Genomic DNA, 15,794 nt, shown 5'->3' on the forward strand with positions numbered 1-15,794 from the left:
CCCATATATTCTGTACAACTCTGTACAGAATTGTACAGGCTACTTATGTGCTCTGTATAGAGCTGTGCAGAGAGAACCCTCTCTGTGGGCTCTGTGGCTCTGTCTAGCACTGTCCAGGGTTGTCTAGTACATGGCTGTTTTGCTGATGTGGGATTGTGCTGTTTGTACAAATCTGTACAAATCTGTACAAGGTTTCACTAGTTTGCTGATGTTGTATTCAACAGCCCATGACTGTTATAGATCCACTCAGACCAAATTCTGACTGGGACTTAATATGTATATAAATTACATACTAGCCATACACCAGAAATAGTATATTCAATTTAGTTTCTATTTATTTGGCTGCATATGTGAAAATAACAATTTATTATGAAAGTGAACATGAACGTGAAAGCGAAAGCGACCTACTGTGAGCTCCCCTAATAGTACAGCACACTTTGTGCTCACCACTAGTAAAATGCAAGTTGTGAAGGATGGGAGAATGGTCAACTCCAGGAATAAGGACCTATTGAACTCGCTTGCCGAACAACTTGTCTGTTCTGCTTGATCATCATTATGTAGCTCATAGTGTCGACAGACAACATCACTCCATACTACCAACTTGCCCCTGATGCTCTGTTCGACCTCTCGCCTTCAGCTCTGCCTGCCGCTGCTCTACCTCGTCTTGCACGCGTTCAATTGACTTGAAATATTTCACTGTTTTGACATGCAATTCTGAGTTGTAGTTCCGTAGGTTTTGTTTCATTCAGAATAAGGTGACGATGGGTGGGCATGAAAAAGGGTGATATGAAGTGAGGGGCGGTAGGATGGCATCCGTACGTCAACCAAAGGTTGTATTTTATCAGAAAAACACCACGCACCGGCTGTCGCATCTTCATCGACTACAATCAACGCCCAAGGGTGGAGCTGCAGCGCCGAGAGAGTCCACTACGTCAGGAGTCATGTCAAGGTAAGTTCTTACGAGGTGCTAGAAACAGCCTACTCACAAGGTGATTTACGCCATCCTCTGTAGACGGCAGAAAGTTGATAACCAATGAATGAATGAGCACGAATATAGCCTGAAAGCATGACTCACCGATAGCCTTGCTGAGAGCCAAGCTCTTCCTCTGACCCGTGACTACAACCACGACTTCCCTTGCTTCAAGTACTGTAGCAACCCCGACTGTAAGGGCCATACGAGGGACAGCAGCAACATTATTGTTAAAGAAGCGGGCGTTGGCGAGGATGGTGTCGTAAGCGAGTGTCTTGATGCGGGTCCGGGACGCGAGGGACGAGCCTTTGATAGGAACGAGCATCATTCAAGTCAATGAATGTGCCAAGAAAACAGAATAATCATACGGTAGAGAAGCCACGAGGAAAGGAATAACAGGAGGTGAAGAAACAATACATACCAGGCTCGTTGAATGCGATATGACCATCCTCGCCGATACCACCCAGGAAGAGCTCGATACCACCACACTGCTTGATGCGGGATTCGTATGCGTTGCATTCCGCGACCAAGTCTTCGGCGTTCCCATCCAGTAAATTGACTTGGGAGGGGGGGATATCGACTGCGTTTATGAAATTAGTATAGGATTCTTCAGCGAGGGTGACTGGACTAGACGGACTATGGGAGAAAAACTCGCGGAACATGAATGTGTGGTAGGATTCTGGGTGGTCACGAGGAATGCCGACATACTCGTCCATGTTGAAAGTGATGACGTGCTTGAAGCTGGAGTCATGAGTGGATAAACGCAACTTCGAGTATACTGGTTCAGCACTCACGATAAACTGCCCTCCTTGACTTTATTGATGAGGGCTTTGTAAGTCGGAATAGGAGATGAGCCAGTTGGGAGACCGAGCACGAAAGGTTTGCTAGCGGTCGGTGCAAAGTCATTAATGCTAGTTGAAAGGAATGAGTTACAGGCAAGGAAATATGGATGAGGATGCTACCGTTTGGCAATGTAATTGGCGACATAGTCGCCGACAGCTGCAGGGTCGTCGCGAATGATAAGACCTAGTGACAGAGACGTAAGCACATTGAACATGAATAGAAGGAAGATGAGCGGACGCATAGCGGTAATCTATAGTAAGTACTTGCTAGTGGTACAGAGATGGCGAAGGAAGAGGTAGGATTCAACAAAGTGTCTGTATGAATTCCAACTCCAACCTGAGTGTGTTTTTATCCTGCATTACATGTCCGCGGTGCTTCCAGCTCCATTGGTGAATCAGCTGAAATGATAGCTGGCAGTGTCTTGGCCATGTGCTCGAACAATAATAACATGCTATCACATGTCATGCGTCCTAATCGCCATTAACTTCCCACCTTGTCAATTCTTAGATAGAACGCTCAACGGAACCTGCAGTTGCGTCTTCTGAACGTTCGTCATCAACCTTGTTAGCAAATGCTCCAAATCAGTGCGCGCACGTTTAATTTGCCGCGGCCGGATCTGTTGTCTTCTGGTTTAACATCTACATCAAAGTGGTTCTCGAAGTGAGGAACCTGCAAAGGAGTTTGAGAACGCAAACTGTGACCAGTCTCATCTTCGAGACAATGCCACTCCATACAGAACTTGAACTGACTCGAATACCTCCTACGATTTCTGTCAAGAGAATTATTACATGGTAGCATTCTTGGAGGTATACAGCTGCGATTAGGAAGTTTCTACAGATGAAGCACAGAAAACTCTGACGTCGAGGCAAATCTTGCGACAACGAGCGCAGTCACTATCGACGAAAGTAGGTTGACCTATGGGACAGTTAGCATCAAGACAGGGAATGATAATATTAGATTGCCTGATTGTTTGTCAATAAATTGAGTCCACTAATGACTTTGACAGTGTCTTTCCGTCCACGTTCAGGTTCCACCTTGTGGTCAGTAAGAATGATCTTCTTGTCGACCGAATAACGCGTGCGCTGTAGAGTCGCTCCTAGGAACGAATCCAGCTAGTGTTGTCGCATCACTATAAGGCACAAATGTGATGCAAGTCGAAACCTACCAAGCTCCCGCCAACACCTGCTGCACTACCCCAAAATACGAGTGACGGAAAAATAGTTATCCAACTGCTCCTGCAGTGTGCATTCTCTACAATGATCGAAATGAACATTGTTACACCCATAGACAAACCGCCAAATAAGCTGGCAAGTGTCCCGCCGACCGAGACACCACCATTTGTACCGGGTGGAACAGTTTTCAGCGTCGTGATAAGGATTGGTGGGCGGGAAGAGAGGATACCGAGTTCTGACGCGAGAGTATCCCCCAGGCAGCAGGCAAAGTGACTGGTGGTGAGGTATTTATAAGCTAATGAAACAAGACGCATCAAGTAGAAGGGTGGAGCTTACCCAAGCACCACAAATATCAACGCGCGACTCCATCCACTTGATACCGTGGCGTCCAATGGGCACCATTGACCATCTTCATATGGCACACTCTCCAACAATGCTGAGCCCGAGCGAATGTAATAATTGACTAGACTCCACGGCAACATGTCAGGGGAAAAGGCGAGACACCATATTCCACTCGCAAGTAGCGCGGTAAATGAGTTGCAGAGAACTTGAGCGCCAGATCGGTAGCCAGCGTCTTGATAGTCATCTTCAAGCTGAGCCTTCCGCTTCTTGCCGTCTGACTAGTGGTTACAAGACATGCCAGTGGGATCGCTCATTGGGTTGACACTTACATTTAGTGGCTCTGGACCCGATCAAGTAGAACACGATGAGAGTGATCCCAATGGTCCGCACAGGCACTGCAAGAATGCTGAAGCCAACCACGAAGGCGGTCACTGCACCGGAGGAAGAAAGCGATCGCGAGCGCAATCCATGCACGCTGAGCAGAACGGCGATAGTTAGCGGTATTAAGGGAATGGGTGCCATGATGGTCAACAAGCGAAAACTCGTCCGAGCAGTTCACGAGATTGATGTTCCCATTACATAAAGGCCTTACGTCCTGTTCGATTATTATCGATATCTTGTTCGGGTTCCTAGCAGTGATGAAGATCCAATATTTGAATTCTGTGGCTCGTTCGCAATCAAGGAATACTTTTTTGGGTACATAAGAGTCTATAATGCATGGATACGCAACATGTTTGGTAAATGCGTACAATTTGGAAGCAAAAGACATAAAAAGGAGATACGAGTGCTAATCTTGATAACTGAACATATATCATGACATGAAGATGGTAACAGGCTTGAACATGTAACCAGATTTCTGGAAACCAAAATGAGGGTGTTTAAAACAAATTAGAGCATGCATGCATTCATGAAGGCTTCTGGATCCTAGCACCAAGCCAGTAACCAAGCTTGAGTCATTCGATATCACAGAACCTAGATTCGAGTTGTATACTCAGCCAGAGATGTGTCACCTACGCAATTGCAGAGACAGTGGACACTCCGTTCACCTGGCTGAGCGCAGCGTCCGCCTTTTGAAGATCGTACTCGCTAAGGCTTTTGAATGCCCCACCGCCGGGCGTGCTTGCCCCAGACATCACGGATGACGCGCGCGAGCGGACTTTCATGACAAGGGGGCTGGATACAGGAACACATGAGTAAAACACCAGTTGGTAAAGCAACACCTACAAAGGGTATCCGTCCTCTTCATCGTCCCCTGTACGCGACCAATGGCCCTTGTAATCGCTAGTTTCCAAGCGTTGCATCTATAGCACAATCGGTACACCCCAACTCGCTTCATGACAAAAAATGCCTACCTCCTCAGTAAGTGTTCCAAGATCGCCTGGTGTTGCGAGTCCCGAAATTCTGAGCTTCGGACTGGCTTGGACAGAAACTGGGAATTCTCCGAAGCCCCATTCTACATCTTCCCCGTTGTCCTCATCGAGGCCAATGAATGCGTCGGGGTACGCCCTCCGAAGCGCAAGCATCCGAGCCTTCTCGTACTCAAGGCCTATATTCTTCCAATCTAGAAGTGGCGAGAGTCGCTCGACGCGGTTTCGCTGGTTGATCCGCTGGCGTCGCGTTTTCTTGACAAAGTCGAACATTGAGTTCGTGAGCGCGTTGACGCTTTCATCGATGGAGGTGGTGCGTCGGTCGATGATGTAGATACCCTCGTCAGAGGGATTATGGATCGAATCCTCCATAAAGCACCCGAATCCGGAGAGGTTTGTTGTTACACTAGGGATACCCATCTACTCGAATGAGCTCAGATCGCACGATACAAAGGATACCCAACATACCACTGTGCACTCCGCGGGGGTATATCCCCATGGTTCATAGTAACTTGGAAATACACCCAGATGGCAACCTCGTACGAATTCCTCGTAATCGAGACCCAGGATTGGGTTGTTTGAGTTCAAAAATTCGGGATGAAAGATGACCTTGACGCGGTCTCCCGGTGTGTTGAAGAGACGTACGCGACGTAGCTGATTGAGAATCGGGTCGCTCGAGTCGTCTGCCATGTTGTGTGTAACAATCGGGGGAAGGGTGTGTCGCTTGAGTGCGAAAATGCGACGTTTCAGTAGGACTTGGTCCTCTGCGCTTAGGAGGTCTTCTGGCGTGACCTCTGTGCGACCCTCCCCGTGGAACCGTGCGGCGTGTTCGAACAGTCGTGCACCAACACGGGCCTGTACCTCTGTAACGGTATCGCGCAGCTGCTTCATGACCGCCTGACCCTTAAGGGCCTCAACAGTATAGCTATTGGTAGCAGCAGGCATGATGATGAACGCGACGACTGTTGTCTTGCTCTGACTCTGCTGGAGACGGTGATTGAGTCGAGCAAGGGACTCGATGAACATATCGACACCCTTGTTGCGGTACTCATATCGACCAGCTGTAAACATCTAGTGGACGTGATTAGTTAAAGAAATACAGAAGAGCAATACGACGTACATAAATAGTATTTTCAAGATCGAAATCATAGTGACCATAGAAATGCCCACGAATGAACTCGTTGATTTTCTCCTTGGAAGTCGCATGCAGATTCTGGAACTCGTGCATTGCCTGAAACTTGACTACGTTCAAGCCATTTGGAAGGACACCATCCGGTTTTCGCTTCAAAAGATGCTCACTCTCCCATGCTGTAATTCCGCTGACAGTCGTGAAAACATCCGCGCAGTGTGCAGCAGCACGTTCGATGCAGTAGCGGTGATATATCCCACGCTTGCCAGCTTCGTGGTCAACGTCAAAGTAGGAAAGGTTATTGTAAAAATCGACACTTCCAGCGCAGAGATAGCGGCCGAGCAAGGTTGCGTGTGTTGTAAAAACGGTGGTAACATCGATGTGACGTTTTCTGGCGAGGGGGATGGCGAGTCCTGCCTGCCATTCGTGGAAGTGGGCGACTACAGCTGTATGAGCTTTGTGTGCAACATACTGAGCATCGATAAGCAAGGAATTGAATCAGTTGGAGTGAATGAACTACGTACCTCACCGAGAAACCACGCTACAAGATAACCAAAAACGATGGTCTCGTTTGTCTCGTGGTCATTGGGGGGAGATGGAATGCCTGCAAGATTCCAAAGATCGGCCTTCCATTCGTCAAGACGATGGTATTGGCTGCCCGTATCAAAGAGTAGGACACGTGGAGCACCCTCTATGAGCCATCGGCCATAAAGACATTTCACGCCCTGTGCTCTCATCGACTGGAGCGTTGCAACTAAAGCAGGATCAGTGGGCTCCTGCGTTTCAACCTCCATGGGTGCTGTCTTGTAAATGAGGGGACCAATGAGGGTGTAACGATCACCGTACGTCTGCATGGTCACGGGGACCTTGGTCTTGATGACTGTGTATATGCCTCCAACTTTGTTGGCAACCTCCCAAGCACACTCGAAAAGGATTGGGTTTTGGACGTCACGCTTCAAGGTATCGTCGGGCATGGCGATGGTGAGCGATTTGGAATCCACGACATCTGCCGAGATGGAGCTGGCCATGTTATTGGATTATGCCAAAGTCGAGGCTACATCTTATAGGCCTCTGACCTCATACCCACGTGACCCATATCAGTGGAGTCAAAAAGACAGGTCATAAAAGCAGCACAGGTTTAGACATGATCTTGACAAAAGATTAAGATATTTGACCAAGAGACGCGCCGTGCATCCGTAGTACGTACTAACTAGATCATCTGCTACCATGTCCAGCTCATTCGATCTCCATGTTCAGACAACTATCTCACCTCACAATGGACAGGCATACCATGTAGAAACATATCCTGTTTCTAGTGATCTAGACCGCACTCTCGAAATTGCAGCACAGTCTCAGAAAGAGTGGATCAAGACTACACTGAGCGAACGTATCGCAAAAGGTCGCAAATTCATTGTCCGTGTGCTCTTGATAAATTGGTACTCGCAGAGCTACAATATTATTACGCGTCCTCTAGGAGAAATTTTCTGTTCTTGCAAACCGAGAAGTACCAGCAACATATGATCACGGTCCCCTCGGACATCATAACCTTGCTGAAGAGCTATGCAATCAGATGGGCAGGTGCATACCTTTACGCGTAAAACATCGCCAATGTACTGATTCGGGGCTCACATAGGCCTGTTGATCAGTGTTGGGGGGAGTTTAGAGGATTTTTACAGCGCGCAACCTACATGGTCGACATTGCTGAATCGTGTCTCTCAGACACAACCTTTTCAGACAACCAACCTGGCTTTAGTCGCTCAATCAAGCGCGTTCCCCTTGGTGTCATTTTCGTCATCGCTCCATGGAAGTGAGTATATTTAATCTCAAAGATGCTCAAGACTCATCTATTCTAGCTACCCGTATCTTGTCATGATCAATTCTGTGCTTCCGGCGCTCATTGCCGGAAATGCTGTCATCTTGAAGCCTTCTCCCCAAACGCCTCTTACCGCCGTGCGATTCAAGGAAGCTTTGAATGATGCTGGATTTCCTACTGATCTCATACAAGTCGTGCATCTCTCGCTACCGCTTACTCGATATGTCGTGCAGCATAAGCTAGTCGATTTTGTCGTGTTCACAGGCAGCGTGGCAGGAGGAAAGGCTATTGAAACGGCAGCCGTTGCTGCTGATGGATTCAAGGGCGTTGGTTTGGAGGTGCCGTATTTAACCATCACAAGTACTAAGTCACTGAGCCAAAGTCTAGCTCGGAGGAAAGGACCCTGCATATGTTCGTGCAGATGCAGACCTGAAAGACGCAGTAATACAGCTAGTTGATGGTAAGTCAAAAACGTACAACTGTGCTGCTTTCTCACTGATGTACGTAGGCGCAATGTACAACGCTGGGCAGAGTTGCTGTGCAGTCGAGGTAAGAAACAGTTACTTGTAACGCCGAAGTATGACTTACCTCAGGTGAACAGCGGATCTACGTGCACGAGTCCGTGTATGACACATTTGTGAATGAATATGTCAACGAAACCAAGGCAAGTCGTGACTCCTGTAGAATATCCTGATGTAGCTTGAACGTAAGTCTAGAAACTCATACTGGGGGATCCTACAAACAAGCAAACGACCATTGGTCCGGTGATTAGCATTGCCAGTGCAGAGAGGATCCGCCAGCAGGTTTCTAGTGCAGGCAAGTGTTCCACAAATCGTACAGCCGTTGGCTGATCATATCATAGTGCAAACGGGCGCAAAAGCACTAATACCCGAAAACCTGTATCCAACGGCAGAACCGTGAGTCAACGTTTGTATGGTAGAAATGGATATTCAGCATCTTCAGAGGCACGGCATGTGTTGCGCCTCAAGTCTTAGTCGATGTGAATCACAGTGAGCTTGTTATATCCGTGTCCTTTGATACTGTTCTGTTCTGAGTTCCGACCAACAGCGATGGACGTTATGAAGGTCAATCCTTTCTCTATCATGCAAAATCGTGTCTGATTTGATGCAGGAAGAGACATTCGGACCCATCATTGGCATCCAGAAGGTGATTTGATCAATGTTGTCTTTAAGGATCGGCAATAAGCTTCAGCAGGTCTCATCTGATGCAGAAGCAATTGAGCTCATGAACGACTCGGAATACGGTCTTACCGCTTCCATCTGGACGAAGTCATTGGATGACTTCAGCACCCTCACAGACCAAGTGCAAGCCGGAACAATCTTCCTCAATAGGTATGAATTCTTTATCCAGATTACTGGTATATCACGCTGATTCCCACGCTTCAAGATGTGATTCGCTCGACCCAGCCTTGGCCTGGACAGGGATCAAGAACAGTGGACGCGGCGTCAGTCTGAGCAAATTCGGTGCGTTCCCATCGACACACAACCCACGTTCAGGTCACTAATGCAACCACAGGATACGACCAACTGACACGGGCGAAATCTATCAACATGCGGATAAACACTGCATGATCAGATTACATCGTGGGGTACGCTATTGAGATAGGTCTCGTACAACAAGGAGTAGAATATGACACGGAAGTCGTGGATATCTCAATTCTTGAAGCAACAGTGTATTATGGATACCTGCAGACAAGTATCGTCAGTTATGATCAACGCAACGATCATAGATGCAAAACAATGGTAGATCAGGACCCTCAAGCGTAAATAGAGGGCCAGGGAAAATATCTCCAACGTGCGGACACTCGGTCTGGTGCACAGCAATACAATCATCACAATAGAGGTTGGCAAAAAGGGTATAAAATCTCACCTGTGAGCTCAGCCCATCAACCAAGAAGTTTGGGACAAGAAACACCCATGATGATTATCCAACCGACAGCAATTTTTATGCAGCTGCTGATGTAAGATATTCACACGTGCTTGGCAAGTTGGTCCGAATCGTGATTCGTCCTTACTTATGTAACTCATAATCACTCCGAGGACGTGAAAGAGGTCGGCGATTCCTTTCCATGCACAGCCGAGGTGTAGTGGCTCTCAGGTCTATATTTCAAGGGACGCTCAACTTGGTCGTCCTGATTCGCATTACCATTCAGCACACGGCAGCATGCAAAATTTAAATGTGATACACAAGGAACGGACTTAAACTCGTGATTTTAGCCGAGCACTGTCCACCCATCCTCCACTCCCCCAAGGTATCGTTCGTATGGCCATGAACAGCAGCCTTGATGAGCTGTCCTCCTACACCCCTGTCATTCCGTTCTGGCCACTGATGGGGAACACCTCATCTCGATGTCTTGGTACACGAGTGAATTCAACTGTGTGGTCCAAAATCAGATTGCTTTGGAATCCTGGGCACGAACATACAGGACCAGGGTGACAGTAACTCGGTTCCTTGGAGATATGGCAAGCGAGCAGCAGGACCCGGTCAACCGCTGGGAATGTGTATGGTGTATCGACGGGGGCGAAATCAAAAAAAGCTTATTTACAATACCTGTGGTCGGTACTATGATATATATACGCATATCAGATTTGCGTCCAATCATGCACGCCCATACCCAATGCATTTAATCTCTGCCGTGTCAGTCAGATAATGTAAATGTGCAGCACGTATGATTTAATAGTACAGTGTGAATCGTGAATGATGCGGTTGGGATATAGACTGCACAGTGCACATATCAAGACCTAGAATCTGTTGCGCTTTCTTTGTTGCTTTATCATTGCATCGACCGCCATGCCCCTGTTATAAATTTGTGAGTATTCAGTACAAAACCCAATAGGTTGAACGGCTTGAGGATGCGGAAAGATTGTAGCAGGCAAGAGTGGGGATGAGCCGAAAACGAAAAAAATGGAACTCACTTCCGCCCTTTCATTCTTGGCTCTTCATCTACGTCCATTGCATCTGCCAAATCGACGCCACCTCGCATGAGATTCCCACTAGCCGTCAACGGTCCTCGCTTTTTTGAGTCCTTGGATACATCTTTGAGAATAGCATTATATGCCCTATCGTGCTCCTCATTATCCATTGCAACTGCTGTGCTGTAAGAAGCGATCTGCGCAAGCTTGTTGTCTAACGCGGAAAGGACTGAAGCGGTTGTCGACGCCCTGGAAAAAGACAATGATTAATCCAGACAAAAGGAGGTGAAATGAAAGCTGAAACAAAACACACCATGCCTTCAGGGCTGCAAGCACTGCCTCTGCCTTTCCAGGCTCGAGGTCTCGTCCCATCGTGTACTCAATCTCGAGTTGCTGCTCCTTCTGGTCGAGCTTGCCGCGGAGTATGTCGAGATATATCGCATCAATTATGAGGTCCTCGAGGTCGCGGATCGTAGGCATTTGCAGCTCTTGTAAAAGGAGAGAGTATGGGAGAATCTGTAAGGGTAGTGTTGTAGTGTTAGTGACCAAGTGTTATGGTAGACCTGGACGTACGCGTCTGGTAGCGGCAAGCGATACGATAGACAGGTGCTTGAGCTTGGTTATCTGAGCTTGGTTTAGTTGAGGCAGCGAGTCCTTATTTGCTGTATGACAGTCAGCACGAATCATGATATGAGATGATGATCCACACACCAAGGTAATCCTTGTATGTCCGATACGAGAATACCTGCAGCAAGGAGAAGAAAGGAGCATGCTGCTCGTTGTTTACCAGCTGTTTTGCGGAATGCAGATAAAGAGCAGTAACCAGATATGCCGCATAGGACATACCTCCTGAATATTGGGGAGCTCAAGGAGCTCGGCAAAGACAAACACGCCTTGAGCTGAAGTAGCGTCCTGGATAAGTTTCGCTGCTGCTGCACCCTTGGCTGACTTTGAGATGAGAAGGAATGGCTCGAGCTTTGCAGCAAAGTTCGTTCCTAGCTCCATCTCCACGTTAAAGCTCAAGTGTCTCCTTCATCGATTTACGAATTTGGTGTCACTCGTGAGAAACAAAATGCTAAGCCAAGTTAATCATTGCAATTGGATGCTATCATAAGTACAACATGAACATAATATTTCCTAGATCTGAGCTGCTACTGATAGATACAAATATTGATGCAGAGAAAGCTAAAAGTACATGACTGAATTTCCAGACTTGATTGCTCCAAACTTGATTTATTTCTTGCTATGTTCAGTAGGAGGGGCCGACTGAGTGGGCTTCGAACCTTCAATAAGAATGGTTTTGGTCTCCTGCTCCGGAGGCGCTTTCGGGAAGCTGACCTCCAGGACACCCTTCTCCATATGCGCCTTAACACTTCCAGGCTTGGATTTGACAAGCATACTACATCAGCGACGAGCTCGTTCGTCATTGCGTGTGATCGTACCTCGGTCCCCTCAGGGAGCTGCAGGTTTCGAGCAAAGCGTCCGAAAGAGCGCTCGCGCACCACAAACCGACCTTCGTCAGTCTTGATTTTCTTCTCGCCCGAGATGGTCAGGCGGTCATTACGAACTTCAACGTTAACGTCCCGCTGATCCATGCCGGGGAGTTCGAACCTCGCCACGACATTCTCTGTTGTTTCAACGAGGTCCATCCTGTGTATTCAAAGATGTTAGAGCAGATTATTGTTCCCGTACAGGCAGCACGCACTTAGGGCGGATTGTTGTGGGACGAGACTCGTCGGAGTCGGGCCGGAAGCGCGAGGTAAAAGCTTCGTCAAAAAGACGATCAAATTCAGTGAATGGGTCGTAGAGAAACTGTGTGAGGGCCATATTTAGAAAGGACTTGGTGTGATGATGGAGTGCGGCAACAGCGATGGTTCGTTGGCTCTAGCCGCATCGAAGACCATATTATATGTCGCCCCTATTGACCTCCTGGGCGTTACTCCTGAATCAAGTCCTAGGTTTGCTATGATGCAATTGTTCGAGTACAGGGGCTACGCCGAACTTCCGACCCCTATGATACCAGACTCAGTAGTAGGAATCAAAACTTTTTAGCGGAAATTTGTCTGAGACTAAGGTCCAGGTTGACTTATGACAACCAACCTGAACATTGTACAGGCAAGGGCGACCGCGGGAGACACAGAAGAGAGTGTATAGCGTGGGGAGCAGTACGGTCACTGTTTTTGGTTAGCCTGGGGCAGGGCTAGGGTAAAGAGTGACAATGTTTACAGCAGGGTCAAGGCTGGCTAAGTCGGAGTGCTGTGGCCAGACTCGGAGGGTGCCGTTGCAATGTGACGGTGGAGAGTCGAGAGCTAGCTAGAAGGTACTTCTCAAAAAAATTGAAGCAAGCCTGGAGCCAGCCCAGATCCTAACCGAGGACGTTAACCACTAGACTGGTGATGATCCGTAAATACTTTGAACGATGACGGTCGTCAACATATATGTCCGGCTATTTCCGGAGGCTCGGTGTCAATAGTGACCTTACGTCATGTTGTGCTGCTTTCAAGCTCTCCGTTTTCACGACAGCATATGGCTACAACTACAACTCGCACTTTCCACGGCTTAGCGCTTAACGTTATAACGCTCAGTGTTTAGAATACACGCGTCCATGTATCAATATGGCCGCGAAAATTATGACGTTTTGCCTCACTACATTGGTCCTCAATTTCACCTTTGTCAAGAGCTAAGACACAGTGCTCTAGTCGAGACTCGAGGATGTCATACAAGAATATCCGCGGTGCTGCCGCCATAATCGTCATATTTCATCTCCGTCGGCCCCTGCCCTATTTTCTTATTCAATTGAATCCAGACTGATAAACGGGGACCTTCTACTACCACTAGCATTGGGAAAGAATGGTACGCAATGGATCAAGTTAGTATTGTCGTGCTCATTTGCATTACCCAGATTTGTAGTTCCTATCTCCACCATGTCTGTGTTTCGACAGAAAACAACCCAAGATACTCACTATAAAAGCCTAGCGTTTTCTGACCTTTCCTTTGTCAATTCCTCATCTCATTGTCGAATCATTCTTCTAGCGACCTACATCTTATACAATGACTTTCCCCTCCGATGGAGTGTATAATATCCGAAACGTTGGCAGAGACCTCATGCTCGATCTGACGAGCGACAGCACCGCTGAAGGCAACCAGATTCAAGGCTACGCCAAGAATGGCACTGTAGCTCAACAGGTATCTATACGCGTTCGCACCCACCTTGCGACCGGTTTTCTCACACATCACATCTGCTAGTGGGTGATCAAGAACAAAACGAGCCAGGGTCCGTCAACAAAACTGTCAGCATTCAGTCCAACAACAACGGCAACAATGGAAATGGATGCTTTGCGACTGCGAAACAGGTAAGCTGGATCAGCATTCATTCATTCATTTACTTTTTTGGTTGACGCGGAGGTGGACAGGATTCAGATGAACCAGTCGTTTATACCAGGCAGGCGTTTATTGTCGATCTTGTTGCACGCGTAGACAATACTTTTACGTGAGAATACGACGCAGTACTCAGCAATCTATCTTGCTTATTCAACCACTCGCTTGTACAGTATTAGCTACACGCTCGGGAACAAGAACCTGGTGCTATCCCTTCCAAGCGCACGTCACAGTGCAGTAAGTGGGTGAATCTTTTTTCAGAGCCATTTGCTCATAACGTCCACAAGGTGAAACTCGAGAATCATGTCAAGGGAACCGGTCACCAGCATTGGGAATTTACCCGGGTTTCCAATCTCCAACCAATCGGCTAGTTGTCGCCACTAAGTACCACCTTGCAGAGGTGTTCAAGGTTGAGTCGTCGAAAGTGTTCCCGCATATATGTACTACGTCTTTTTGTGTCTGCTTTCATTGTGTATGTGTACGTTGATGAATATGCTTGGTGCAACTCTCTTACTAAGTTAAGGAAATGAGCAGGTAGAAGGTGACCATCGATGAATCGTTCGTGGAGGGCGTGCAGATCTCAAACAAGCAATGCGCAGCATATATGCACCATCCATTGTTGTTTTACCCATTTACGCACGCTAGTATGACTTCAGACAGTCAGTCATTACCACGGTCATTAGTAGTCACTGCCCGAAGGCAAAGAGAAAAATGATGTTGAATATAACGCTATGTGCAGATGTCTGGATCGAATGAATAAGTTGACTGACTTGGTCTAGCGTGATGGGGTTCTTATTGTCAACTCGAGCTGTGCATATAGGCTGCCATCAGAGTCCACAAATATGGTGTGGGTATAGCAAGGCAGTTAGTTCAAGGTAGAGAGTTAAAATACACGTCGAAGGACGAAAACAGCTGTGCGAGCACATCCTGTGAAACTGATCGAACTGAGGACGCTGGAGTGAGTCAACTTACTATTTGTCCATCACCCAATCATGCACCATTTTCAAACTACTTTGGAGATCTTGCCGGGCCCGACTAAGTGTAAAATCTATGTATTAACCAGCAAGTAAATAATAGTGGCACAAAAATAATAGAAACCTACATACGCGTGTGCTTGGAATGAGTCGAAACAATAAACCTACTTATCAGTTACTAGCTTGCACGGTGAAGAATTCATTTCTATGCGTAGAGGACATAGTCAGGTGGCCCTCTGTAGGTTTCTATCAGAAGGACCACATTTGCATGAACCGGAAGGCTATTCTGGGCAAAAAATTCGTGTCAGCATGAGGGATAGGCCGTTTCAAAATCACGGATTGCATACCCCTAGCAACAAAATTGTGTGCCAGTGCTTTTTAATGCGCAGGCGTCTTTGGGGACATATTGAGGTCGAGACAAGCAACGAAGTGGTGGTCGCCAGTCCATCCCCTTCCTGCACTTCAATCTCATCTCGCGTATAGTCCAGCAGGTGTCTCGAAGACATATCCTCGGGTGATGCTCTCTCGGGACGACATCCTTTGGTTCCAAAATTCAACTGCAAAAACAATGCATGGTCATGCATGCAGGATGCAAGATGGAAAAGTTAACAACCGCATATTAGGAAAAGCATTCTTCAAACGCCCAAAGGGCATCTCAGTGGTTACCCTATACAGCGCTATGTGTTCCTCGATATCGGGTTTTTGCAGGGGTTGGAGAACTCTACTGTTGGGAAAGCAGCGCAGGAGTTAGCAATGGGTGTGACAGAAGAAGGGGCATAATTGCGAGGAGACAATATTAATGTCACGGATGCGAAATAGAACCGTGGCGCGAAGTTTCTGCTTGGATTGTGAAAAGGAACTGATCGTTTGCAT

The 15,794-nt window shown here is 47.4% G+C and overlaps 7 protein-coding genes across 7 annotated transcripts; 2 read left to right on the plus strand and 5 right to left on the minus strand.

Annotated features, from left to right (window-relative positions):
* Positions 1-301: 301 nt before the first annotated feature.
* F5891DRAFT_1115289 (uncharacterized protein) lies at positions 302-2,365 on the minus strand. The gene is made up of 9 exons (XM_041363775.1): positions 2,051-2,365; positions 1,933-1,996; positions 1,765-1,881; positions 1,608-1,711; positions 1,392-1,550; positions 1,076-1,276; positions 987-1,006; positions 861-927; positions 302-714 (listed from the first exon to the last, which is right to left on the minus strand). The coding sequence occupies exons 1-9, from the start codon at positions 2,052-2,054 to the stop codon at positions 584-586; spliced, it is 867 nt and encodes a 288-aa protein (XP_041220849.1). The 5' UTR covers positions 2,055-2,365; the 3' UTR covers positions 302-583.
* A 130-nt stretch (positions 2,366-2,495) lies between these two features.
* F5891DRAFT_1059313 (integral membrane protein DUF92-domain-containing protein) lies at positions 2,496-3,972 on the minus strand. The gene is made up of 5 exons (XM_041362828.1): positions 3,657-3,972; positions 3,322-3,601; positions 2,979-3,258; positions 2,776-2,925; positions 2,496-2,728 (listed from the first exon to the last, which is right to left on the minus strand). The coding sequence occupies exons 1-5, from the start codon at positions 3,847-3,849 to the stop codon at positions 2,645-2,647; spliced, it is 987 nt and encodes a 328-aa protein (XP_041220850.1). The 5' UTR covers positions 3,850-3,972; the 3' UTR covers positions 2,496-2,644.
* Position 3,973: 1 nt separating this feature from the next.
* On the minus strand, positions 3,974-6,806 carry F5891DRAFT_1115293 (glycogen synthase). The gene is made up of 6 exons (XM_041363776.1): positions 6,348-6,806; positions 5,815-6,294; positions 5,163-5,765; positions 4,680-5,114; positions 4,552-4,628; positions 3,974-4,500 (listed from the first exon to the last, which is right to left on the minus strand). The coding sequence occupies exons 1-6, from the start codon at positions 6,795-6,797 to the stop codon at positions 4,338-4,340; spliced, it is 2,208 nt and encodes a 735-aa protein (XP_041220851.1). The 5' UTR covers positions 6,798-6,806; the 3' UTR covers positions 3,974-4,337.
* A 226-nt stretch (positions 6,807-7,032) lies between these two features.
* On the plus strand, positions 7,033-9,565 carry F5891DRAFT_1165954 (Aldehyde/histidinol dehydrogenase). Its single transcript, XM_041365412.1, has 16 exons — positions 7,033-7,236; positions 7,298-7,401; positions 7,457-7,630; positions 7,677-7,974; positions 8,024-8,096; positions 8,145-8,185; positions 8,238-8,300; positions 8,353-8,452; positions 8,499-8,553; positions 8,600-8,646; positions 8,705-8,715; positions 8,762-8,803; positions 8,852-8,988; positions 9,044-9,120; positions 9,173-9,469; positions 9,530-9,565. The coding sequence occupies exons 1-15, from the start codon at positions 7,051-7,053 to the stop codon at positions 9,226-9,228; spliced, it is 1,464 nt and encodes a 487-aa protein (XP_041220852.1). The 5' UTR covers positions 7,033-7,050; the 3' UTR covers positions 9,229-9,469; positions 9,530-9,565.
* An 861-nt stretch (positions 9,566-10,426) lies between these two features.
* F5891DRAFT_673286 (uncharacterized protein) lies at positions 10,427-11,646 on the minus strand. Its single transcript, XM_041372734.1, has 5 exons — positions 11,416-11,646; positions 11,281-11,359; positions 11,143-11,231; positions 10,883-11,085; positions 10,427-10,818 (listed from the first exon to the last, which is right to left on the minus strand). The coding sequence occupies exons 1-5, from the start codon at positions 11,572-11,574 to the stop codon at positions 10,569-10,571; spliced, it is 780 nt and encodes a 259-aa protein (XP_041220853.1). The 5' UTR covers positions 11,575-11,646; the 3' UTR covers positions 10,427-10,568.
* A 156-nt stretch (positions 11,647-11,802) lies between these two features.
* On the minus strand, positions 11,803-12,396 carry F5891DRAFT_1194336 (HSP20-like chaperone; the record flags this gene model as incomplete). Its single annotated transcript, XM_041367917.1, has 3 exons — positions 11,803-11,949; positions 12,012-12,219; positions 12,275-12,396. 3 exons carry the CDS (start codon positions 12,394-12,396, stop codon positions 11,803-11,805), a joined length of 477 nt encoding a protein of 158 aa, XP_041220854.1.
* A 1,419-nt stretch (positions 12,397-13,815) lies between these two features.
* On the plus strand, positions 13,816-14,633 carry F5891DRAFT_1281233 (uncharacterized protein; the record flags this gene model as incomplete). Its single annotated transcript, XM_041370458.1, has 5 exons — positions 13,816-13,922; positions 13,983-14,059; positions 14,121-14,184; positions 14,235-14,425; positions 14,482-14,633. Coding segments are annotated over 4 exons (332 nt in total), but the record flags the coding sequence as incomplete, so codon positions are not given.
* Positions 14,634-15,794: the final 1,161 nt, after the last annotated feature.

The sequence above is a fragment of the Suillus fuscotomentosus genome, assembly GCF_016647785.1.
Source record: "Suillus fuscotomentosus strain FC203 chromosome Unknown F5891scaffold_68, whole genome shotgun sequence".
NCBI classification, from domain to species: Eukaryota; Fungi; Basidiomycota; class Agaricomycetes; order Boletales; family Suillaceae; genus Suillus; species Suillus fuscotomentosus.

Excerpts from the sequence above, each read along its gene's own strand:
- F5891DRAFT_673286 (XM_041372734.1), bottom strand. The coding sequence starts at position 11,574 with ATGGAGCTAGGAACGAACTTTGCTGCAAAGCTCGAGCCATTCCTTCTC. Across the intron at positions 11,360-11,415 it reads AGCTCCCCAATATTCAGGAG|CTGGTAAACAACGAGCAGCA; the intron begins GTATGTCCTATG and ends TCCGCAAAACAG. Across the intron at positions 11,086-11,142 it reads CGCTTGCCGCTACCAGACGC|ATTCTCCCATACTCTCTCCT; the intron begins GTACGTCCAGGT and ends CTACCCTTACAG.
- F5891DRAFT_1059313 (XM_041362828.1), bottom strand. The coding sequence starts at position 3,849 with ATGGCACCCATTCCCTTAATACCGCTAACTATCGCCGTTCTGCTCAGC. Across the intron at positions 3,259-3,321 it reads TTGATATTTGTGGTGCTTGG|TCACTTTGCCTGCTGCCTGG; the intron begins GTAAGCTCCACC and ends CCTCACCACCAG. Across the intron at positions 2,729-2,775 it reads ATTTATTGACAAACAATCAG|GTCAACCTACTTTCGTCGAT; the intron begins GCAATCTAATAT and ends ACTGTCCCATAG.
- F5891DRAFT_1115289 (XM_041363775.1), bottom strand. Across the intron at positions 1,277-1,391 it reads TATCGCATTCAACGAGCCTG|GCTCGTCCCTCGCGTCCCGG; the intron begins GTATGTATTGTT and ends TTCCTATCAAAG. Across the intron at positions 1,007-1,075 it reads GGCTCTCAGCAAGGCTATCG|AGGATGGCGTAAATCACCTT; the intron begins GTGAGTCATGCT and ends TGCCGTCTACAG.
- F5891DRAFT_1165954 (XM_041365412.1), top strand. The coding sequence starts at position 7,051 with ATGTCCAGCTCATTCGATCTCCATGTTCAGACAACTATCTCACCTCAC. Across the intron at positions 7,237-7,297 it reads CAAAAGGTCGCAAATTCATT|GAGAAATTTTCTGTTCTTGC; the intron begins GTCCGTGTGCTC and ends CGCGTCCTCTAG. Across the intron at positions 7,631-7,676 it reads TTCGTCATCGCTCCATGGAA|CTACCCGTATCTTGTCATGA; the intron begins GTGAGTATATTT and ends CATCTATTCTAG.
- F5891DRAFT_1115293 (XM_041363776.1), bottom strand. The coding sequence starts at position 6,797 with ATGCCCGACGATACCTTGAAGCGTGACGTCCAAAACCCAATCCTTTTC. Across the intron at positions 5,115-5,162 it reads CCCCCGCGGAGTGCACAGTG|ATGGGTATCCCTAGTGTAAC; the intron begins GTATGTTGGGTA and ends TCATTCGAGTAG. Across the intron at positions 4,501-4,551 it reads GAAGAGGACGGATACCCTTT|CCCCCTTGTCATGAAAGTCC; the intron begins GTAGGTGTTGCT and ends TCCTGTATCCAG.